At 47.5% G+C, this 12,465-nt stretch overlaps 1 protein-coding gene across 1 annotated transcript in view; it reads right to left on the reverse strand.

The window, feature by feature from the left end:
• Window positions 1-2,564: 2,564 nt before the first annotated feature.
• Window positions 2,565-12,465, reverse strand: part of COMMD1 (copper metabolism domain containing 1) — a 64,469-nt gene continuing 54,568 nt past the window's right edge. Inside the window, exon 3 of the mRNA XM_026033970.1 lies at window positions 2,565-2,949. Coding sequence (XP_025889755.1) covers window positions 2,842-2,949 — 108 coding nt within the window. The 3' untranslated portion in view covers window positions 2,565-2,841. The remainder of the gene's footprint in view (window positions 2,950-12,465) is intronic.

The following is a 12,465-nucleotide window of genomic DNA, read 5'->3' on the forward strand; positions in this document are numbered from 1 at the left end:
TCCTGATCCCAAACCATGCGAACCGGTAACCACAGAACCTAAATCAAGGCCTCTCCGAGCAAAAACGGTAACTGATTTATCCATGGATACCGAGAGATGGTCAAGGATTTAAAGAATGGGCGTATGGAAGAGAGAAATGTCTTAAAATGGGATGTAGCTTATCCAGATTGAAGCCACAATAAAATAGGGAGGCCACCGCTGACTGCAGTGAAAACAGTTGGATCAAACACGATAAAAACACGGACATAAATTCCAGCATCAACACGAGCCAAAAGGAGCCACAGGAAAGAGGAACAACGATAGAGACAAGTGTAGAAAAAACRAAGGAAAAAAGGATGAGGCTGAATAAATGGTGAAGGCTCTGAAGTAAATCCCCAGATCCACATTAAAAGCAGCCTTTTGGGTTGAACGACTTGGAGTTTTGCCTGGCGGAGCCCAGCACTGCCCTGAGCACAGAGGGAGGCCCATGAGGACTCGGAGGGGCTGGAAAGGTCACCGGGGTGGGRAGTTTGGGAAGGGGGGATGTTTGATATGAAAAATCCCGATTTTTCACTCCTGGCTGGAGTGAAGGTGGGAGACAGCACTSCTGCCTGAAGAGGAAGAGGAGGGGATGAGGAAGAAGGTGCAACAGCTCTGCGGGGTTCCCCAAATCACGACGAGGCTCCCATGGCCTTGTCGTTTGGTCAAGAATACCCATTTTTTCATCTCTTTTCCTCAAAAACGCAGGTTCCCCGAGCAGTAAAATCAGGCTGGACTTTTCAGACAGACCCAGCTCAGGGGAGAAGCTGCTGGGAAGAGGGAGCAGCAGCTGCCGGGGGCACCTGCCCCTTCCTGCACATCCCGCGTCCTCGAGGAAAGCGTTAATTCCTACACAGCCCCGGTGGGTTTTGCCGCAGCATCCTCGCCTGCTTCGCTGTTTTCCCTATTTATTATTCTTTGTGTGAAATAATACTTCCTGACATTTGTTCCCAGTTTGTTTCTCTTTAATTTCCATTTATAGCATATTTTCCTATCCTCCGTCCATGCTGGAATAAAACAATAAGTATCTCTGACACGATGCGAGTTACTTAAGATTGCGATCCTTCCCTGACCTTGATTTTTTCTCTTTTTTTTTTTCTCAAGCATGCTCTGAAATGCAGGAATAACAACACGCCGAGGAACTGTGAGCAAGAGGCAAGCGTGGAAAGCGCGGAGAAGAGCCAACATCTCAGCCCTTCATGCCCATACAGGCAGCTCGGACAGGGCGKGAGAGCAGGGTCACAGAATTATGTATTTTTAAATAAATGTTGGGCTTTGGGTGCATATCACCACATTGCCTTTGCAGTTATGAAAGGCAGAAATATACTGTTTATTGGGTTTTTTTTTTTTTTAGAAGAAAATAGGCTTTTCTTCCAAGGAGACATCCCCAGCCTTCTGGGGAGTTTAGCTGGAGTATTTAGAGGGGAGGAAGGATTTCTCCTGCCCTCCTTTCCAGAACCAGCCTCTGTCCTGCTCTATCCTGAGACCAGGAAGTCAGGATGCAGAAAAGGGAGCAAGGAAAAGCAAGGGAGCAGGGATGGCCCTTCCACCAACAGACATGGGAAAACGGGAGGCTGCAAGATGAGGTGGTAGCGGGGTGGGAACGGGAAAGAAATGCCAAATCCCAACGTGATGGTACAACCTGTTGTAGGGGACGCTTCACCTTCCAGTGGGACAGATGGGAAAACGCAGCCCTTCCTCGTCCTGGAGGGAACGTTCACTCTGGCCACGCTGCCACAAGCAATAAATTCACAGGAGGAGCAAYGAGGAGCACTTTAATGATGGCACAGGAGTATTTCACATCGTCACCTCTATTCAGTACGAGCGTTCRGTGTCGTTTTAGATCAGGAGGCAGCTTACGGAGCTACAAGAAGGCAGGAATCACCATGGCCTCCCAGCAAGGCGGGCACTCAACTTCCCTTCAGCAATAAAGCCAAGGAGTGGGGCTGGACCAGGACCCCGCAGGGACTCTGGGGACCCCAGGACATTTACGGACCATCATCCAGGGCTCCGCAGCCCATCCCGCCGCAGCCCTCGCCCCTTCCCACGCCAAGCGGGTGCAAACGATGCCAAAGGCTCCCGGGGGCCTCCCGCAGCGCCCTGCGCGTTCCCAGCTCCCAGGCAGCTTCCAAGCAGCGGTTGGGAGCTGCCAAGGGCCATTTCCTAGCTCGCACACACTGTAAAGCTCGGGTTTAAGCAGAGGGCAGGACAGACATCGCGACCAGCGGGAGCAGCCGCGGCCGGGGAGGCTCCCGCCTCGGTGCTGGGCTCGTGGCAGCACAAAGGGGCGTTGGGGTCCCCCCAAACGCCCTGCACTCCGCTTCCTCTCGCAGGCCCCAGGGCTGATGCAGGCAAAGTCTGCACGGGGGAACGTGTCCTAGAAAGCCTCTGTTTTGGAAGGATGAACACGAGTCCCCTGCAGCCTGGCTGTCCCTTTGCTCCCTCCTCCCCAGCTGCCCCCATCACCTTGCCTGTTCCTCCTCCTTACAGCACTGACCAGACTCAATAACACGCAGGGGACAGAAATGCAATTCTTGGGTAAAAAGAGCAGAGATTCCCTTAAAGCGAAGCCCTGGGTATGCAAAGCTCCGTGCAGCATCCAGCGCTTCGGCCAGCGGCTCYGCTACGGCCACGGAGAACAGGCCTGGAACGGGAGGCAGAAGGAAGCTCGGAGGGCCAACTTAGCCCACATCATTCCTGAACGGGTGGCACATCCCTCCAGCTACAAAATCCTTAGCTATTTCCCATAAAGGAGCAGGAATGAGGAGGAAGCACCGCGCTGGCACGCCGCGTGCGCTGCAATCTCTTTATTTGCGGCAGGAGCTACGAGGCCTGCGTGAGCGAGCTCATGCTCGCCTCGATCTCCGACAGCTTCTTCAGCATCTGGTTCACCTTGGCCTCGTCAAATTCCAGACAGAGGAACTCCGATTCCTACAAAAGAAAATTGCAAGAACGTTAGCCGAGAAAGAGGAGCGTCCTCTGGGAACACACAGGGCAGGGTAACGTGTTTCCGCATCTCCCATTTCTCCTGCTACCGTGTGGAGAAGCCCGGCATGTGCAAAGGCCGAGTCTGCCTGTCCCCCTTTTCCATGCAGGGATCAGCTCACGTCAGCCAAGTCCTTTAGCTGCTGCAAAACCACGGGAGTTTAATGACATTGGAGACTTCCACTTTCCTTCCCGCTCCGGAGGACACAAACTGTTGCTGCAGATGCTGGGAGACACAGAGTGGCTGCAGCGGCTGCGCAGAGCTGGTCCCTTAGGAGAAACAGACTTTGCACGTGGGAAAAAAGAGCCCAAGGGCCGGTCTTGGCAAATGAYGTTCTACTGTGGAAACTTGAGGGAATTTCATAGCACTAAATAAGTTATTCTTACATGAAAATTGGGAAGCCGCACAGATTTGTTCTGAAAAAAAACGCAGCTGTCTCAAAAACACACAGAAAAAAAGTTATGTGGAAGGTTGGATACTGGGTGATGGAAAAAAGCCTAGGGAACGTGGCAAGGGCACAGAAAATACAGAATCTATATTAAAAAAAATATATGGAAATATAAATATTAGTGTGAAAAGACTTCCTGAGATCTCTTACCCATCAGCCTTACATATTGATATGCCTGCAGCCAGAACACATTTCTTACGGTGAATTTTGTGATTGCTGGTGTGTGGCTTCATAWGAAGGATCGTTTGGGTGAAGCCCTTTCAGTGACAGAGAAACAAGCTGCAAATATTCAAAACCTGAAGCACAGGGAGCCGCTTGCTCAAGAAAGCAGAGGAGAGGGAAAGGAAGGACCTAGGAGATGCTCCAGTGAGGAGGAGGAAAAACAGAAAGGAAAGGGATGGGGATGATGGGGCTTGCAATGTCAGAGCCTCCTGCTGCTTAATGTTGGTTTAAATAAAGCATTCAAACACAAAAATGGTTCTTTTTTTTGTCAAACACAAAAATGGTCCTTTTTTTGTCAAACACAAAAATGGTCCTTTTTTTTGTCAAACACAAAAATGGTCCTTTTTTTGTCAAACACAAAAATGGTTCTTTTTCGCGTGAAGGGAGTTCTCCTTAGCAGAAGTCAGAACAGCCTTGGCAATTTGAAATACTGAATATCTACTCACTGTCTCTCAGTTGCGCTGCTACTGCAGTGCTTACAAAAGCAGGAGAGCATCTCAGCTCTGGCTTGTTTTCTATCAAACTAAAATTTCTGTCATTATTTCAAAACGCATTTTTTAAAATATAATCAGCGTTAGCCCAGAAGAAAAAACAAATACTGCAACATAAATCTTGTAGGTTAAGAGGAAAGGAGGGTGGTTATTGGGAAGTCAGGCACACTGGAGGGCATGGAAAGATTGTGGAAGGCTCTGCCTTGAACCCCTTTAGACTGAACGGAGCCACTCACTTAGACCAGGACTTGCCAAGCCTGAGGAATGAAAACCCAGGAGGAAGATGGCATCACGGCCTTGCAAAGCCAGGCTTTGCCAAATTTTGGCTTCAAATATTGTTCAAATATTGGACAAGTGGGCGGTGCGAGGCCTCATGAAGTTCAACAAGGGCAGGGTCCTGATCTGATCAGTGTCTATAAATATTTCAAGGGAGGGAACGAGCAGGACGGGGCGGCCTCKTTGCACTGGTGGCCACTCACAGGACTAGAGGAGACGGCCACAAACCGACGCACCAAAAGTTCTGCAGGAACTTGCTGCAGGAAAACAGCATCCTATGGAAAACTCCGTTCCTGCRTGGTTATTGAAGTCAACCATTCGGCTCCCTACGACCTAGGGCATTCGCAGCAACACCACGACACCGCTCTCCCCTGACTGAAAACCCACCTCCTATCTGCCATTTACAAACGAACAGGACTTAACASGAAAGCACAGACAGGATCCTGGAAAGCCTCCCTGTACGCCCTTTCATTGGGAAGAAATCTTGGAAAAGTCAAATCCCAAGAGCCAATTCCAACCCCCCGCAGCACKGCACCGAGGTCACGCAGCCTTGCAGTGCTTTGATACCCCCTGGATCCTCCTGGCCGCCCCCTGCACGTTTTCCCACCCCTCCTCCCATTTCCCTCCGGAGTTTGGGCTATTAAAAGGAGTTTCAAAACAAACAGCAAAGAAACACAGGCTCCCTCCACCCATGAATCAGGTTCCCCTTTTATTTTTATTTATTTTTGTTAATAACAACCGAGAGCTGCAAAGTTATTTATGTGCAAGGGCGTCTTCAGAAACATCAGCTTTCCTGCTAACTGCCTGAAAAATACAAGAAACGCCTTCAAAACTCGAGATGAATGCCATTAAAATTGAAAAAATATTAATATTAGTGCCCAAGTTCACATATTGTGTTCTTTGCATTCATTTTCCCCTTATTTAGATACCTCCCTGCGGTGCTCTTGCCAGGAATTAGGAACATACATTAATTTCTGGCCTTCCTAAATTTTGGGTCAACAAGGGTGTTACGTGGTTTCAGAAAGGTCTAGCTGATAAAAAATGCTTTACATTAACAGGAGTTCATGTGCTTTACTCACTAGCAGGGAAACTGTATTATCTTTACTGACATATTTTGATACTGCGGGTAAGCCAAATGCTTCACCCGGAGCTGTATTTTTTATATTATACATATAAAATTATTATTATTATTAAAAGCATGGTGGAAGCCAGGACTTCAATAACACTTATTCCAAGTGCTCAGAAGTGTTGTCTCGATTTGTGGGCTGAAGCCCAACCATGGAGTGCGAGGGGATTACWAGGGAGATTATTGCTTATTTCTCCTCTCATTAAATGGGACGTGCGCAATGCTGAGTCAAAGGAACTGTTTTCTACTGAAAATTAATCTTGCCCCGCTCTTAAAGGCTTTTTATGTCCTCGTGGCCAAGCAATCGATAAGAAACCCTTTATTACTAGATGCCACTTTTCTGTGCGTTGCACAGGACAYCCTGCAGCCAAGCAGATCTGCTTCCTCTGTTAACCAGAAGAACACTACACAGATGTTATATGATATGTAATTAAGTGCATCACACAAGGCTGGTAAATAAGGACTCTGCAATCATGACTTAAAAACCAAGGAGAACGGCCYCGAAACAGCATCGCTCCTCCGAGCGACGACACCAGCCGGCACCTGCGGGAAGACGATGCCAAGCTTGGATCCTGGGCATCCCACAAGGAAGCCGAGCTCGGATCCCGGGCATCCCGCAAGGACATCTCTCTCCTGAGCAGGAAAAGGCCCTGGAACAGAGACCAAGAACCCACCTTTGGAGGCTTTCCAGAATAACGAGGCAATTCGGAAGGAGCGCGGAGCTACCTGAAGCCAGCTCTGCTCTGAGCTAGCCAACCTTCCCTCCAGCAGAATTATCCCGGGCAATGTTTCAGCTAAAAACCAAAATACCTTTGACTCTTGTTCCGAAGGCGCCAAAACCACTGCAGGCTTTGCTTACCTCCAAACAGCAGGATTAGGGTTAAATAGGTGATGTATTAACGCCAGATAATATCTTAGCAACAACTCACAATGCAAGCAAATTAGGCTGCAGCAGAAAAGGCAGCTGGGGGTAAATAAAACAAGGGCAGAAAGGGGCTGGGACGGGCGCCAAGGTCTCCCCGAGCCTCAGCCTGCAGCAGAGGACACCAAAAGGGCTGTTCCACCTCGTGCTTCACGTGCGCTCGCAACGCTGCGAACGTCACTGCTCTGCACTGGCGTAAATGCAAAGGTTACGGTGGTGCCCGGGCACAAAACCTGTATCTAATGGCACGGGTTACCACCGGAAAAAAACACCCGTGTATTTATCCAGAAACGGGTATTTCGCTCACTTTCTCCAAAGCTACTAAAGACATKTGCATATATTGCAGTAAAATACTGCCGAGATGACCCTGCAAGTAATACTCCCAATCACAAGCGAATATTTGATTGCAAAATGAATACCTTTCCTGTTAATATTTTATACCATAGATTAAAAATTCAATCTCCCATTTAGATTAAATGGAAGGGCTGCACACTTGCTCACATGCACTTTCCCAGTGTGCTTCCCTGAATCCCTCCCTGCAGCCCCATCCGTCAGTATTCCTTTTTCCAGCGCCAGATGAGAGGGGGTTTGAGCAGCCCAGGAGCTCGGCAATCCCTCCRCAAAGGGGCTTTGGTTGCTGCTCAGCGCAATAAAAAGGGATTAAGCGGCTACCTGGCAGCTTCAGAAAACTAGCTACCAAAAAAGAGGCCCCCCAAAATCCCTCGTAAAAAAAAAATATGAGAGAAAAAGAAACAGAACTCACCAAATTTCGCCCAACCATCCCCAAGACCCTGCTTGGAAGAACAGTGTAAGGAAATGGGATGCATCTGCATTGGAAAAGAGGCTTATTTTAAAGCTTTTGTTTCGCAAGGATGCCTCCCAGCTATGCCTCCTTAGAGCTGGGTCTTGTTCATCCAGGTGGGAATTTGCTCCTGCAGTGCCAGAGGCAGGAGGCGGGTAGCTCAGCGCTGGCACGACCTGCTCCCAAACCTCTCCAGACCTTCCCTGAAATCCACAGATCCAGGGATTCTCCTCGGTGGGGCTCAGGCCCCGGCAGCTGCTGGGTTTTGGTCTTTGGCAAGTATCSGTTTTGAGCTCAGTTTTTGATTCTTCAAGGAAAAAAACCCCCAAAATTTTAGCTCTGATAATATTCTGCAAGACACACCAGGGCAGAGGATCGTGATAGCAAAGTCCAGACTATTCCAGAAAAATAAATAGGATGCATGGCAACACATCAATTTGATAGAACCACATTTCTGACAATACTAAACTTGTTATTTCTAATTAAATTCAGAGCTATTTTTGCAACAAACTTAGAACCCTGACCTTCAAAAACTCTCAGGTGAAGCGCAATTCATTTCCATAATACTCTACAAAATAGAGCACAAAAAAGGGAGCACAAACATTCGTTCCTGAAAGCGTCTTCTAATTCTTCTACATTATTTAGGTATTACATGAGCCATGAATCTCTCAGGCTAATGATTATTAAATCAACACACATGCAGAAGTTAAACCTCTTTCATTTTTTCTTTTTAATTCATTAAATGTAACATCAATCCTATAATATCACAGATTAAATAGGAGGGATTGCAGAAATTGGAAAAACTCCAGGGGCATAAGACCAGTTCTCTGCCTGATACTGCACGGTAAATTTAATTTTACTGCTTTTACATTATCAGCTTACTGAAAATACCCCTCTACTATTGTGTACCTTAAATGAAAGATGATTATTTATGGATTCGGAGATGCACATGCTGCAACCTGCTGCTGCTCATGCCTGTTCAGATGTCCCCTGGCTCCTGGATTTTTTTTCAGTCAAAATTGTTACAGAAAAAAATGCCATAAAATAATTTCAGTCAGTAATTCAAAGGAAGTGTAAACTGATGTTCTTACACACTTCACGCAATAAAGAAAAGAGATCTCTTAATACTTTGATGCAAGRTTTATATATTTGGTTAGGCTGTTTTTAAACTGGTTACATTGCCCCACAGTTGTTCCAGTAAGCCCTCCCACTTACCTTCTTGTTTTTTTAACAAATCTCTAATTTTTATCTTTTCCACTTTCTAAGCTTTTAACCTCATATAATYCCCGTACCCCATTAACAGAATATGCATCCTTCTGCGTGTTCCCTTTCCTCATATTTCATACATAAGGATTACTTACGCACAYTTCCACTTACAAATATTGTAGTCCAATGATCATGAACAAACTGCAAGGCTAACAGTKAACTATCCTGCATTTGTCATTACTCCTTTCATCACTGAAAGAGAGCTCAGACTTGTCTCTACAGGCTCTGTTGTCTTGCAGATGTTGTGAGGACACTGGCCTTTCGTTTCTGATTTAGACTGTCGAATCCTTTGGTTGTTCTGTTGAAAATACCACCAAGGTCCCCTCTAAGGGTTCATGGTTTTGACACATCCCACGTAACCTGGGTATGGAGCTGGTTTATACAGCAAATTGTTAGGGAGAAAAGGGCAGGCTAYGAAAGTCACGGCTCTGCTGGTACTAATTCCTAGGGCACCGGCACAATTCAGAATAAAACACTTGTGCACGTTGGCAAAACGAGGATTTAATTCTCATTACKGATGGTTCTTTGCAAGATGTTACCCGTAACGTTTTGTGCGTGCAGATCTGCTTGAATGTTCCTTGCTAAGCTTGCTCGTCTGGTTCCTCCCGGAGTCTTTTACAATGTCTTCAATGAGTCCACGCAATTCCTACATAAATTGTCCTTCCAAATCTGCCAAGGTCATCAGAGAGGCTGCAGATTGGGACACCCTTTACAGCAGCCCCTTGCTTGAAGAGCTTKGTATGTCTGAATGCCTGTAACATGAAGAGCATTTTGGCCTCACATCTGTGACCAGCTCGAAGTTCAAGTCTTCCTGCACAAGCACCTGATTATAACAATGATTCTAATGCAAAATTCTCCCTAATTTCCCCAACTTTCTAGTTAACAGATGCRTCAGCGTGCAGTGACTAAAATGCATTCATAGAAATGGTTTGCAAGCAGTTGGACATACTCTCCTCAGTCCTAAATGCCAAAACTGAGGAGCAATGTCCAGGTTGCAAAGCCAAACGTGGCCCTGCTAGGAAAGCTGCAGCCCTGCTCCTTCCTCACCCCATGTGCTCTGTATAGGCTGGGTTTCCTAGGCGCAGCTCAGTGCTGGCCTCAGCGGCTCGTCCAGGTGCTCCCCATGCATTAGTAATTTCACGTTGACAACCTTTTTATGGGCCTAGGAGAGGCACTGCCTTCATTTCACCACCTGGTAATCAGAAGCAAAGAGCTGCTGAAACCAAGACGGACAAGTGCAACCACAGGTCGAGATACCTACTCCCTCACACAGTGGTTTTGGTAGTGCAACACAGCCCATGTCCCACAAGCTTCAATCCTCAGCGCCTGGCCTCTTTGGGGATATCTGTCTATATCTGGGGATATATTCTGGGGATATCTGTTTGGAAAAGGCTTTTGAAAACCTCAGCTACTGTCAAATTTCACCAAGACTCATACACAGAATCATAGAATCGCTGTGGTTGGAAAAGAGCTTCCACATTGGAAGGAGGATGCAGCACYTATTTCTAAGCTCTTTGCTCCCCACCACCCCAAACACGACGGCACTAGAGCTTCTTCMTAAAAACACAGCTGAGAAAGAGCCAGCAGAACCTTTCTTCTTCCTGCTCTTGATCCATTAAGATGCACCAACCACTTCAGGGCTACGTTTCACCAGACTACACAGCAAATYTTGACCGTATTAGTCCAGGCCACTAAATATATGGTTGGGTAACCCCAACTAACGGCACTGCTACCACTGCTRCCTGCAAGTCTTGAGATAAGACGGGAGTTGCTGCAAGAGGAGAAAAGGGTTATGGTGCAACTGCCAGGGCAGAAGTGACACAGGAAATCCAGACAGTTCTGTATCTAAATTCATTTAGAATATGGAAAGTGAAAAAGCCCCCTCCAAACGTCTCTGCCCTTACAAACAGTGGCTTTGCACAGAAAGAAACCCGGCCTGTTTATCCRCTTTTCTTGCAGGCAAGTCTCTCTGAAAGCACATTTGAATTTAAGAGTCCTCCCCGGCCCTAAAACAAGGAGCCGAGTGTTTAATCTTYAACAGAGGCATTTCCCTCCTACTGCTTGATCAGCTTTTGAGGTGAAGAGGTGTAACAGCATGAAACTTGCTTAATCAGCTGATAACTTCAGCCCTAACCCTAGCAGACAGCTGTGCTGGGGCCTCTAGCCCAGCGGCTCCATAGAAAAACRCCAAAATAGACAGGGAGAAAAGGGCAAAAACACCAAGACCCACATTTGTCTTCCATTTGTTTTATGCACAAACTCATTTTTCTTCCCATTAAGCAATCTGAAGAGACCCACATACAAAAGAGCTGCAGAGAAGTGGTCACCTCATGCAACTTTTGAGGACAAAGACCCGCTCTTCTTCTGCCCTTCTTCTTCCTCCTGAAAGCAATAATAAAAGAAGAGGCAATACTGATTGACGGGGCTTGCAGAGTAGGGAAAAAAGACTCTCCCAGGATGACTGACTCAGGAAGAAGAGGGGAAAAGGTACCACGCATTTTTCAAACATTTATCTTGGAAAAAAATACTCTCCATCTGAATGCCCTCGCGCAAGCCTTCGGATATCTCACTGGATTTAAGCTGTTTTAAAGGAGAAACAAATGCACCAATATCTGCTGGCTTCGCCCAATCTGTGCAGAGAAGCCTGTGAAGGTGGTGCCAGGAGAAGCCCTTCTGCCGGACGCACCTGGGAATTGCTCCAAGACCCGGGTCACCGCGCGTCCTCGCGGAAACCCGCGCTCCTTTGGGCACAGCGTCGCTGCCCCTCTCGATGCCATTTTCGCCGGTTCCTCTCGGCTCCCCTCGCCCCGGTGAAAGGCTTTGCCCTTGCTGGAGCTGACGAGGGCACTGCAGAAAGCACCACCACGGCCTGGGGCACGTCGGGAGRCTCGCGCTGCCGCCGCGTTACCCGCTCTCCTCGGTAGCTGTTTCCTTTGAGCCACGATTTATTTATCTGCTTTCTCGAGCAGGGCACGGTTCAGTCCAGAGCTTTCTCCATGCAYGGCTGGATCGCCAAATCCCTAAGGAATTCCCTGTTTTTTGCACTGACCTGCAGCTGCAGAGCATGGGATTAGCTTAAGAGAGAGTCCTGCTGCAAGGATCTCCCACTATTAACTGAGACTCAGCTTCTCCAGTGAGTTAAATAATGAAATAATCCAAGAAATAATAAGCAGAGCAAAGTATACCTGGTTTTAAAATGCCACATAATTTATGACCCTGACATAGCCTGGCTGAGACYACTATTAGTTTGTATAGTGAATAACCTGGTTAGCACCCCCCCCCAAACAGATCTCTTGCTCCCTCAGAGCTCCTTAATGATTGAGTTTATCTGCCATTCAAGTTCTCATTACTGGCCTGCCTTAAAGCATTACCCTGAATGTAAAAGCTGAGTGGAAATTAGTACTATAAACTATAAAGCAGTTAAAGAAGTGCATTTGTTTTCCATGGTGTTGGGCAGTGCAGGCTCTGGCTGATGTTAACAGCGGGAAGATCTTGGTTTTCAGACGTCAAAACCTGCGCAGTGCAGACGCTGCACAGGGAATCACCTGCAAAACAGCAGCTATGGTTGAGCACAGCCCAAAGCCCATGAGAGACACGGGAAATCTCCGCACTGACCTTGGGCTCCAATGCACTCAAACATCAGCACTACGGGCAAGACACGGGGATAAAAACATGAACGAAGAAGCTGCAGCTTTGCACTTTTTTTYCCTTTTTTAAAGAACACAGGTAGTGTTTGCTGCATATTATGTAACTACTTACGCTCTCCCTGTCAAGGAGAAAAGCCAGGGCTCACCGGGAAAGCTGATGCTCCCAAAGACATCCTGCAAGGAGACCTGCGTGGGAAGCTGCTCCTGCTGGGGCCGCTGCAGCCGAGCAGCCTTAGGCTCTGCCCACACAACGCTCTGCCT

Source organism: Nothoprocta perdicaria, unplaced genomic scaffold (genome assembly GCF_003342845.1).
Source record: "Nothoprocta perdicaria isolate Ctin4 unplaced genomic scaffold, notPer1 scaffold_138, whole genome shotgun sequence".
NCBI lineage: Eukaryota > Metazoa > Chordata > Aves > Tinamiformes > Tinamidae > Nothoprocta > Nothoprocta perdicaria.